This window comes from Ornithorhynchus anatinus, chromosome 8, assembly GCF_004115215.2.
Source record: "Ornithorhynchus anatinus isolate Pmale09 chromosome 8, mOrnAna1.pri.v4, whole genome shotgun sequence".
NCBI lineage: Eukaryota > Metazoa > Chordata > Mammalia > Monotremata > Ornithorhynchidae > Ornithorhynchus > Ornithorhynchus anatinus.
In genome coordinates, this window is record NC_041735.1 from 41435595 (window position 1) to 41448364 (window position 12770).

The window sequence follows — 12770 nt, forward strand, 5'->3', positions numbered from 1 at the left end:
GGGTGCAACTTTAAAGAAAGGGGGAGGAGCTTGAAGGGAAGGGGGCGGAGCTTTAAGGACAGGGGAGGGGCTTTAAGGAAAGGGGCGGGGCTTGAAGGGAGAGGGCGGGGCGTGTTGATCGGCAGCTGCTGCGGGGGGGGGGGTGCGGCCCCGTCTGGGGGAAGGGGCGGAGGAAGAAGAGGCGGGGCGGGACGGGACTGGCCCCGACCGGGCGGAGGGCGGCTCCGGGGCCGGCGGTGGCGGCGGCAGCCGCCGCTACTTCTCGGCCGCCTCGTCCGGCGGCGGGAGCCGTTCGCGCAGGGAGGCGGAGGCGGGGCGGGCGGCGGCGGCAGCGGCAGCCAGATGAGCGGGCCTCCCTCCATCCGGCTCCGGACAGGAGGGATCCCCCCCGGCCGACCTGCACCAGCTGTCCCGGAGGAGGCGGCGGCGGCTCCGAGGTGGGCGCCAAGGCGGGGGATGCTCAGCCGGGGCACATGCTGGGCTAGTGCGGGGGGAGGCCGGTCCTGCCGGGGCCTCCGGGCCAGGGTGGACGGAGGGTGATGGGGTGGGAAAGGGGCGCGGGAGAGGGCGGCTGCTGCAGGCTGGGGCAGGGCGGGGAAGAAGGGGAACAGGAAGATGGGGGAGGTGGGGAGGGGATGGAGGAGGAGGAAGCGGAGGGGCTGGGGTGCCCCGGGCAGGGGAGGAGCTGGGGACCGGCTGGGGGGGGGGGGGGTCTGGCCGACCTTGCCTTGGGGAGGAGGGGGATGAAACCGGGGCGCCCCCCGCCCCCCTAAACCCTGGGTCCCTGGCTCCCCTCCCTACCCACCCCCAAGACAGACTGGGAACCCGTTGTGGGGCCGGGATGGTCTCCCTCTATTGCCGATCCGTCCGCTCCAAGCGCTTAGTCCAGGGCTGTGCACATGGTAAGCGCTCAGTACGTTCGCTGGGAATGAACACGCGCCCTGCCAATGTCACTGCGGCGACGACAAGCCCCCATCCCGGCCTCTCCTTGTCCTGTCCTGCCCCGCCTCCCTCGGGGCCCTGCAGACCCGGGGGGGGGGAATTGGGGGAGGGGGGAGAGGCCGCATTGAGGGGTGAATGTCCACCCCCTCCGAAAAATAAAAAAGCGCAGGCAGAATTCCTGGTAAGTTTTGTTTGCTTACCCCCCCCCCCACCCCCCCCACCCCTTCCTCGCCATGCTACGAGGTTGATCGGGATGACTTCTTTTTGGAATGTCTCTGGAAGGAGCAGAAGGGAGAGCATCCGAATAGACGTGTGTTCCTGTGTGTATATATATGTGTGTATGCATGTATATGTGTGTGTGAGTATGCATATGTGTGTGTATGTATGCATGTGGGTAGGCATGTGTGTGGGTGTGCATGTGGGTATGTATTTGTGTGTGCATGTATGCATGTGGGTAGGTATATGTGTGTGCATGCATGCATGTGGGTAGGTATATGTGTGTATGCATGCATGTGGATAGGTATGTGTGTGTATGTATGCATGTGGGTATGTATATGTGTGTATGCATGCATGTGGGTATGTGTATGCGTGTATGAATGGATGTGTATGCATATGTGTGTATGCATGTATATGTGTGGATGTGTGTGTGCATGTATATGTGTGTATGCATGTGTGTGTGTGTGTGTATATGTGTGTATGTATGTATTTGTGAGTGTGTGTGATGCTTCTCCTTTCTTGACAGGGAAGGAGGAATCCGCAGGATTTTTGTTCTCTCTCCTCCCACCTTCTCCCTCCTCCCTTTCACCTTTCTTCCCTGTCCCCTATCCCCTATTGGGGGGTTGGGGGGTGGGTGGCTATTCCGGAGTCTCCATCCAGAGGAGAACGATCACAACGACAGGGGTGTTGCCTATGTACGGGTGACCTTTTCTTTTCTCCCCCCCCCCCCTTTCTTTCTTTCTTTCTTTCTCTCCCAGGTGCTGAAAGCCAGGGATGTGCCGTGTAACCCCTCCCACACGGCTATTTATTTATTTTGCTTTCTCTTTTGCAGCGGCTCACCGGTAATTCAGCTGCCCAGGCTCTAACTCCGCGGGAGGCAGAATTTGAGAAGAGACCGACGGAGACATCGAATCTAAATCATTTTTTAAAAAAAAAAAAAAAACCCAGAAAAGAAAAGCGGAAGAAACCGCCGAAGCGGTAGAGGCGGGGGAGCCGAGGAAGGAGGAGGAAGGAGGAGGAGGAGGACAGCATTGTGCTCGCCTGTCGGAGGGGGCGGATGGCGGAGTGCGGGCGAGGGGGCGGCGGGGGTCTGCCCACCTCCCCAGGTCCTGCCCAGGGAAAGGTGGTCTTCAAGGCGGGGGATGGAGAAGGAGGAGGAGGAGGAGGCCTCGGAAGACCACGCTACGACCGCGGCGGTGGGGTTTCCAACGGAGACTGTGCCCTGGGGGGCTCCCCGGGGGGCTCCCTGGGGGAGGAGGCCCCGGCCGGCAGCCCCGGCCGAGGGAGCCACGCCGCCCCTGTCACCTCCACGCCGATCCCGAGGGACAGCAAGCCCGGAGGCATCCCCCGCAGGACCAGCATCATTAAGGTAGGAGGACCCCATCCCCGGGAAGGTGGGGTGGCCTGGGGTGGGATGGAAACAGGGGCTGCAGAAGGAAAGGTGGAGGGGGGCCCGGGGGGGTGGCTGCAAGGGACACCGAAGGGAGGAGGAGGGTGCAGCTGAAGGTGGGAGCCCCGGAGGGCGGGCTGGTGGCCCATACCTGTAGGAGCAGGGCGTCCGGTCCCCGGGGGTGGAGGAGGCTGCAGCCCCTCGCCCTCCGTGCCCAGGCAGGTGATGGGCAGCAGGGTAACATGTATGTGCATTTGGGGCTTCGTGTGTGACTCTGCATGTGTGCGTGTTTGGGGAGGGGGGACTGGATGGATTGGTCCCCCTGCCAGCAGAGTTGCCCTTTTGCCAACGGTGCCCACCGGCAGACAAGGTCCGTGGTCAGTGAATCAGGGGAAGGCGAAGGCCCAGGTTGCCCACATTTGTGTGAGTGTCGAGGGTGAGGGGGGACTGGATGGATTGGCCCCGCTGCCAGTAGAGTTGCTTTTTTGCCAACGGTTGCCCACCGGGGACAAGGTCTTTGGTCACTGGAAGGCGAAGGCCCAGGTTGCCCACATTTGTGTGTGTGTGTGTGTGTGTCGAGGGTGTGGGGGGGTGGACTGGATGGATTGGCCCCGCTGCCAGTAGAATTGCCCTGTTGCCAACGGTTGCCCACCAGGGGACAAGGTCTGTGGTCAGTGAATCAGTGGAAGGTGAAGGTCCAGGTTGACCACATTTGTGTGTGTGTCAAGGGTGAGGGGGACTGGATGGATTGGCCCCACTGCCAGTAGAGTTTCCCTTTTGCCAATGGTTGCCCACCGGGGACAAGGTCTGTGGTCACTGGAAGGCGAAGGCCCAGGTTGCCCACATTTGCGTCTGTGTCGAGGGTCGGGGGGGGACTGGAGGATTGGCCCCGCTACCAGGAGAGTTGCCCTTTTGCCAGCGGTTGCCCATGAGCGGACAAGATCTGTGGTCAGTGAATCAGTGGAAGGCGAAGGCCCAGGTTGCCCACATTTATGTGTGTGTCGAGGGTGAGGGGGGACTGGATGGATTGGCCCCGCTGCCAGCAGAGTTGCCCTTTTGCCAACAGTTGCCCACCAGGGGACAAGGGCTATGGTCACTGGAAGGCGAAGGCCCTGGTTGCCCACATTTGTGTGTGTGTTGAAGGTAAGGGGAGACTGGATGGATTGGCCCCGCTGCCAGCAGAGTTGCCTCTTTGCCAGTGGTTGCCCACCAGGGGACAAGGTCTGTGGTCAGTGAATTCCTGGAAAGCGAAGGTCCAGGTTGCCCACATTGGGGGGGGTGCGGGGGAGAGGCAGTTGGATGGATTGGTCCCGCTGCCAGCAGAGTTGCCCTTTTGCCAGTGGTTGCCCACCAGGGGACAAGGTCTGTGATCAGTGAATCACTGGAAGGCGAAGGCCCAGGCTGCCCACATTTGTCCCCAGCATAGGCCAGTGAAAACCCTCCCTTTGCAAAAGGCCTCGAAAGACTTATCCCACAAGGTCTGAGCTTCTCCTCGGTGGCTTCGATAGGAATCCGGCATTTTTCATTTTTCCTCTGCCGTATTCAAACGCTTAGCTTTTGTTTTCTTTTGGCTCCAATCGCTTTCCATTTTCAACATGCCTCTGTGGTTTTTAGGTCCATCAGGAGGACCTTATTTAGTCGGAAAGCCTTAGGTTTAGAAGACCTGCCTTTGTTTGAATTCCGACTAACTGTATGGTTTGGTCCCTGAAATTTCTTCCATTGTTAGGAGTAAAGTAAGGGAAGAGTTGATCAGTTAAGTTCAGGGCTTGTGGAAAGGCTGGTGTTGTTTACTTTTCATGTTGGGTTGTAAAAGGCAGGACCTTGCATTTTGAAAATCAAGGGGAATTCAAGGGCAGACGGCAGTAAAACACATTTGACAGCCTAGCATCCACCCTTCCTGTCACAGAAATGATGCTTATTAGCCGTCGATAAGGGGGTGGGGGTGGGGGGCATAGAGACAAACATGTCAGAGAAGCAATCAATAACATTTGGCAGGGAAATTCATTGGCCCTTTCCATCTAAAGAGTTCTGAAAAACCGGAACCCATTCATCAACTTTCTATGATAGTCCAGAGAAATAATGCCACCCTGATGATTCTGTGGTATAGGCGATTATGAAATTACTTTCTGCTGTGTCATCTGTTTGCACAGTTTTACCCAAGGGGCAAGAATGCAGGATTTAAAGGTCCAAGCTTTAGCCACTTGAAGCACAGATGAAGAATTAAAATAAAGACACTAAAAACTATAATTTTGGCCACCTTAGGGTCAACTTTTGCACCAAGGCATTTCTCTGTGCAGACCGATTGAAGATCAGCTGCCCCTTTCAGCTGTGCCTGCTAATCAATAGTTCTTGACCGTGTCACTTTTTGATCTTTATTAACTGTTGAAACTGGAGGCTTTTTCTGTGGGGTTGATTTGAAAAGTCTAAGGACGGCACATTCCTCATCACTGGAAACTGTTTTTCTAATTGTTTGGACTTCATTGTACTTTGTAAAATATTTATTGTATCTTTGTACTGTATTATTTTTCTGGAGATATAAAATGTGGTTTGCAAAGCTAAATTTTATTTTAAAACAGTACATTTAACTTTATGGGAAACTAAGAAAGGACTATGTTTTGTTTAAAGAAAAATATGGAATTTGGAATATGTCAGAATTCAAATATAAAGTCCTGACAGTCCTGGCAGTATATTGGAATAAGTGATTTAATTGCCTAGGAGGCTCTTGTTTTGCATTTTAGCTCATATTTATGGCATTCTCTTTGGAAGGTATTTGACCCCTTCTCTTCTCTTTGTTGAAGCTTTAGGAGGATCCTTGAGTTTTGGAAAGTTGTAAAGGTCTCTTAGATAAATTGATTCCCTCTTTTCTCTCAATTGTTCTCACTCTTTAATGGGTAAGAAATCATTGAAACTTTGGTCGGATTACTGGGAGCCCAGCAGTGAGGCCACCAGGCCTTGGTGGTGATGTTTCCTGGGCAGATAGATGACTCAGGGGACAATATTTTTTATTTTGGACCCTGATTAATAATGTGTTTTAAAATTAGGAGACTGAAAAAATCCTAAAGATTTTAAAATGCTTTGAAATTAGCATATCTGAGTTAGAGTAACTGTGTAATTACAGCATCAAGATGCTAGTCATACAGAAAAATAATAGTTCTTTCATGTCTCTTAATGCAAGCTCACAAAAACTGACCTTATATATAAAAAAAGGAAGAGGCGAGAGGAAAAGGGAGGCATTGTTTAGATGCAGAAAAACATGACAAGTGGCAGAAACGTTAGAGATATTCCAAGATAAAATATATCTGCCCTTTCAAATTGTTTCTTTGGGACTAAGCCTGGTATCATAGATTAGTAGTATAAAGTTTGTTGCAAGGCTACATTTTCTGCAATAAGCAGATAATCAGATCCACACTGACAGCTCCTCCTTTTATAGAACCAGTATTTATGAACACTCGAAAGTTGAACCGTGTTACTGAGCCTTGCTCCTGTAGCGCTTCCGTATAATTTGACGGAGGCAAACACAGCAGTGATAGATTCTACCTATTCTTCAGTCAATTATGGCATTTGTTAAGCGCTTACTATGCACCAAGCACTGTTCTAAGTATTCTTAATAGTGAATAAAATATACGTTAAAGTCTAGTATACCTTTGGATTTAGGCCCATGACCAGATTCTCTTCCCCACCCCACCACCCCTCTTTTTTTTTAAGAGAAGTCATTAGTGCTATGCACTTGAAATAGTTCAGTAAGTGGAAAATTACTTTCATTTTCCTCTCATAAATCACATAATTTTAACTTTCCCATATTTATTTTGAAACTGATGATTTTGTTCAGTCATTCAGATATCTTAACAGGCATTTTGTAAATAACAAACTCCAGAGCGTTGTCTGAAACATAAAGTTTATTTTCTAAGCTGTACATTAATCTTTAACTTCAAAAAGAGATGGAAAATTTCAATTTACTCTAGTCTGTTCATGGCATTTTAATAATAATGAATTGGATAATTTGCTTGGGTACTTTTAGCTAAGTGGTATGTCTAAATTCAATCATTTAACTCTTAATTCCCAGAAGGAAATGCCATTAATATTTTAAATTGCCTTTTAGGTAGTAGGGATGAAACTGAAGACTCTACAAATTATGTTGTACACAAATGTTATTGTAGTAACATATTGCACTATGTCACATAAGTTTGGAAATTTAAGTGACACCTGAAATGATTTTCTAATAAAAGTACTTCTCTGTTAATGGTTGTGATTTAGAGTTGCACTCTTTGTATTTATTAAGCACCTACTGTGTGCATAGCACTTTATTATGTGTTGGGAAAAAATATATGGGTGAAAATGAATCCCAGTGGATTGACAATCTAAGATAAGAGGGTGTAACTGATGACAGACAACTGAGGGAAGATAAAACAATGAAAAAACAAAAATAGCCCAAAAGGCAATGTCAAAAATAAAAACCAAGAGAGCAGTAGGGTTCTGTGGTTAAAAAGGAGAAGGCTTTCAAGTTCTAGTGGCTTAGAGTTCAACAGTTAACGGCTACAGGGGCTGCCACAACCTTCTAACATTCTAAAATCTTTTTTTTTCCCATGATATTTAAGTTCTTACCATGAGCTAGGCACTGTACCAAGCACTGGGATAGATACAAGAGAACTAGTTTGGGCACCGTCCCTGTTCCACATAGTCTCCATTTTACAGATGCAGTAACCGAGGGACAGAGAAGCAAAGTGACTTGCTCAAAGTCACACAGCAGACAGGTGGTGGAGTTGGAATTAGAACCCCGGTCCTCTGGCTCCCAGGTCTGTGCTTTATTCACTAGGCCATGCTGCTTCCCACTAGGTCACGCTGCTGACAGTAATTTTGCCATCATTCTTAAATGGTAACTGCTTGAATCTAGAATATTTCTGCTTCTGATAGATATTTTTAAACCACACATTGTTTCAACATACTCATGATAGCCATCAAATTTTTTTTTTTTTAGTTGGGATGTGGGTCGATCAACATATCTAAACTTTTCAGTCTTGAGTAAATTTCTGGAGGAGGCATCAACCACCACCAACAAATATGCTGAATGTTGTGCCAGCTTTGAAGTACACCATTTTCGGTCACTATTTTCCATTTCCTCAGGGCCTCGTGGAACCAAGCATCCTGCTGGGTTTGGAACTTAGGTTCTCCTCTATTCATTTGTGCAAGGGGCTCAAGACTTGGGAGCAGTGGACTCAAGGCTGGGGGGGGCCATATCGGCAGCACCTTGCTAGAAACTCCTTGTGAGCAGGGAATGTGTCTATTGCTGTACTGTACTCTCCCAAGCCGGTGTAGTCCAGTGTCCTGCACACAGTTAGCGCTGAATGAATACAATTGGCTGACTGACTGACTGGTAAGGGGCAACCAACAGTGACAAGACAACTGCTCTGGGAACAGCACTGTCCGTCTCACCTTCCAGCAGCATAGCAGCTAAGGAGGCTGATGATCCCTTTTCTGTGGGAGAAAGACCTACATTATCTACATGCCTGGTACGGTATCTAAAATATTATGAGCAACAAAAAAAGGCTGGCTTTATGGCTTGAAGTAAATCTGTGCAAAAACATTCAGGATTGTAAATCCAAGAAGATAAGCACACCTAGTTCTGCTAGAACATGTGTTTTATTTACATGATTTGGATGGGACCTGATGGAAGAATTAGAAAGTGTTCTTCCCACAACACAATTCTCTTCTGATGTAACACAACTCACAATTTAGGGCAAGTGTATTTGGCATAGGAAAATATGGCTGTACCCCTGCGGGTGGCTGCAGTCAAGGCAAGAGGCTTCTATGCTTCCCAGCCCCTGCCGCAGCCTGACTGTTCCTTGTGGGACTTGATGTTTCTTTGTGTTTTGGCAACCTGACCATATTTTACACAGTAAAATAGCAATGAATGGCAAGAGCGGAAAATGGTCTGCTAGTGATGGACATAATAAAGATATAGGAATTTGAATTGCAAAGTTTTTCAAGTTGGTAACTATTAAACCTCTACCACTTGCCCCCCGAGTCCATTAAATCTCACTGAATCAGCGGTTACCGTAACATGATTTTCCCATATCATGAGGATTTTCAAAAACCCTTGTGTTAGAGAACTCTCTCTAGAATGATAGTGTCTGACAGAAATTTGGGAGGGAAAATCAGCAATCATTTCCTTAGTTTAGGTCACAGCTTGTTTGTGAACTCAACATGAAATAGGCTTGTGAGATCACAGTAGAGCGGCAATTCTTATTTAAAGGTGAAAGTGACATTTGTGATGTTGCCAACACTATTTTTAACCCAATTCTAAGACTAACACAACTCCCGGATAAATTTTTCATATATTTCAAACTTGATGATTTTGTCTTTTTCTAGGGAGGACTTTTCTGTCTTTCAGAGCATTGTAGTATTGCTACCAGCCATATTAGTTCAACTTTGAAAAGCACAAAATGAATTTAAGCCGTCAGTTTGGATAGTTGAGGTTAAAAAAAAATCTTTTGGCTAATTGACAGTTCTCTAGTTTACTTTGTGCTGGGTAGGTAGACTAAGACAGGAAAATGCTTGGATACCCAAGAAAGGCATTTGTTCTCTGCCAATTCTAACAACTTTGGCCAGAATTTCTAAGCCAATTTCAGCTCCTAAAGTGGCTGCCAGAGGATTTTTAACCACTGCAAATCTGCCTGCCTTCTCTTTTATCTCTTCCCATTGAAACATCTAGAATTTCTTCTTATGTTTGCGAGCCTATAGGCTACATATTAAGGCTAGAAGTTAGCCTGAGGAATCATTAGTCAATAACATTGAAGGGCTTACATTGAAGGGTTCAAAGCATTATACTAAAGTTGGGAAGAACATCTGGACATTTATCAGTATGTCAATCATATGTATTAAGCTCTTACTGTGTGCAGAGCACTGTAGTAAACGCTTGGGAGAGTACAATATAACAATATAACAGACATATCTTGGTCTGCAAGTGACTTACAGACAGACTCACCAGGAAAAAGGTCAAGTATTAAAATGGATCAGAACGGGGAAAAAACAGATACAGTTACACAGTGAAGTAATTCCATCAACAAATAATACAACTATACTGTACCATCCTCCGACAGACTTATTTCAGCCAAACAGTCCTGTGTGAAAAAATATCTCAGTAGTCTAAAGGTCTGGAAAGTCAGGGAAGGGGAAAAGGGGCACCTACTTACACGAGAGTCCCTGGGTGGCCATCCTTGGGCCCCTGGGACCCTGATGTGGCTTTGGATTTCAAGTCGAATTACCGGACTGGTCTACAACAAAAAGTAATTTGAAATTTTTTTCCTTCAATGTGCTTGTGTCTTGCTAATAGTTCTGCCATAGAATGTCATTTCATGATGCAGTTTTTGATGTAAAAGTAGAATACAGCATCATAATTTGGCAGCGTCATAACTTGTATCTGTCTGGAACACTATGGGGTGTTAGAAGAAATGGTGGGGCTCACATGCCCAGCATTGAAAGGGGGTGAGTGCTAAAATATGAGCATGCCTCAACATGGAATTCTTCAAGACTGCAAACTCTACGTAGTAGGAGAATAAACAGCATCAACCATGTTATTTTCTTAGCATATTGCCTACCATGCATTCAGAACATCTTCGTCAGGTGGGTTATGTTAGGTGTTAAGAGCACTTTAAAAATACATATGCACACAGAATACTATGAATAATTATGGTCTTTATTAAGTTTTTACTATGTGCCAAGCTCTATGCTAAGTGCTTGGGTAAATATAAGATAAACCCAACAGACCACAGCCTGCCCCATGTAGCGTTCACAATCTGTAAGGAAAGGAGGGGCAGGTATCTTTTTCCCAGTTTACAGATGAAGAAGCTTAAGCATAGAAAGGTTAAATGACTTGCCCAAAGTCACAGGGCAGTCCAGTGGCAGCTCTGGGATTAGAACCTGGGTCTCCTTGCTCCCAAACCCATGCCCTTCCACGAGGTCATACTTTATCCCAGAAAATGACAAAAATAAGATACGTTATTTACAGTTCCATATGCATGTCAGGAATATTCAGTCCCTTTTTAGTTTACTTTCTGAAGTTTAACGCCACGTTGTTGTTCTTTTGCCAACACTGAAACCTTCAGCCAAACTCTACCCATCAGTTACTGAACCACAAAACTTCCAAATTAGTGCCTCTCCACCATTTTTCCACACTAGTGACATTCTACACATTAAGGATCTGTAATTTTCTTTAATGTCTGTCTGTTACATTGCAAGCACCTTGAGGGCACTATCATGTATACTAATTCAGTTGTACTCTCCCAAACTCTTAGTATGGGGTTCTGCCTACAGTAAGCACTCGATAAATATCATAGATCGATTCACTGCCTCTTACCGGAGTGCACTGAAAACACGTTAAACTTTTAACTCATTTTTCCCTCAAATGAAATCAACAATGCTTTCCCTGTTGAATATTCTAAAATTGCTATTCCCAGTCTAAAATTTCTAACCTAAATATGCAGAAAATATAGAAGTTTCTATGATGCCTCTTACTAGGATACTCCTAGTACTTGAACTGAGTTTTTTCACACAGGGGTACATAATTTTGAATATTCTTGGGTCAGTCAATCAATGGTACTTACTGAACACGTACAGTGTGCAGAGCACAGTACTAAGCGGTTAGGAAAGCACAGTACAACAGAGTGGATGGACACATTCCCTGCCCACAGTGAGGTTACAGTCTAGTTCTTTTAGGAATCCCATTATAAAATATTGTAACAAAAATTATGGCTCTCTTGCAAATAAAATTATATAAGCAAGGCACCTAAAATTTGTTACATCAGACCTGTTGTCCTATAACTATTATTTGATTTTGGTGAATGAATGATATTGTAGCCTAAAGGACAGTCTTGTTGACTGTCAAAGTTTTTGTTTTGACTAATCTGCTATTTTTCATGCTACTTTTAGTGTTGTTAAATGTAGGCATCTGTGATAGTGATCTATCCAAAACTTAGTGAAATGTTTCTTTCATTTATAAAAACTTGGAATTTATGTAGAGATAGTAAATAAATTTTCATTGTAGTAGAGACAGGAGTCATGTGCTGGTTGCCCAGTTCTTATACTGTGTTGGTGGTGTGTTATTTTGGCTTGGTAGCTTAGCAGGCCTAGAAGCTATTAATTTAACGTAATTACATTTTTCCTCTTGTAACACTGGAATAAAATATTTGCTCTACCAAATCAGCTCTGATTTATGTGATATGGTTCATTTTTTTTTTTATGCAAGACTAATAGAAAAACTTGTTCTTTGACCTGATTCTAGGGACCGCAATCTTTTTCCTTTGTGTCCTTCTCTTTTTCTCCATTCTCTTTCTTCTCTCTTTGTACTAGTCTCATCCCTCTTAAAGTTATCTTTTGATTTTTTTTCAGCAATGACTTTTTTGTCACTTTGCAAGCATTTGTCACCCGACTTTCACTTTCTTTTTTCTAGTGATTTGCTTTAACTCAGATTTTTTTTCACAGAGGCCTCATTTGGTTGTTGGTTCCTAAGTGATTTGATCTCCCAAGGAGCTTTGAAACACTGGTGGCATTTGTGTGTCACTTTCTTTAATAGTAGTAGTTCCACTGTCTTTCCTAATATGTCTCTGTTATTCTTTTCTGCTTTTTCCTGTCTTCTCTCCTTAATCAAATTTTTCTTAGTTTTCCTGCTTCCTCTGAGCCTCCTTTCCTTGATATATCCATAAAACTGCTTACTGCATCATCCTCCTGTCTGCTCCTGTCCTCAACCCCCAGAAAAAACCTCTTCCCAGTATGTATGTAGGTAGCTACACTCCCTCCGCTTCTATGAGTCTCTCCTCCCAATCCTGAGATTCCTGTCCTTTCTAGTTGAGGGTGGGTCTTCTCCCGACCTCACCCTTTCCCTCCTGCCTAAGGGTTAAACCTCAGCACAGAAGTAGTCAAATGGGGCAGGACATCAAAGTCTGGGCAGTCTCCATTTGAGTAATGGTTAAATTATGCAGAGAGACCCATAGATGGACATCAAGAGCTCTATCAATCTAGACATATAGAAATACTTATTTCTATAAGTGTGTGTATGTGAATATGTGTGTGCGTGTGTGTGTATGTGTGTATATATAAATAGAGAGAGAGAGAGAGATGGAAAGAGTGAGATGGATGAGGTGGTCCAACTTTTTCATTTCGGGCATGAGGATAAGGATGTGAGTTCTAGTCTTGGCTCTGCCACTTGCCTACCATGTGACCTTGGGTA

The 12770-nt window shown here is 46.0% G+C and overlaps 1 protein-coding gene across 1 annotated transcript in view; it reads left to right on the top strand.

Annotated features, from left to right (window-relative positions):
• Positions 1-303: 303 nt before the first annotated feature.
• PLCL2 (phospholipase C like 2) overlaps positions 304-12770 on the top strand; it is a 163123-nt gene continuing 150656 nt past the window's right edge. The window contains exons 1-2 of the mRNA XM_029070732.2: positions 304-437; positions 1991-2527. Of these exons, the coding sequence (XP_028926565.1) occupies positions 2216-2527 (312 nt within the window). The 5' untranslated portion in view covers positions 304-437; positions 1991-2215. The remainder of the gene's footprint in view (positions 438-1990; positions 2528-12770) is intronic.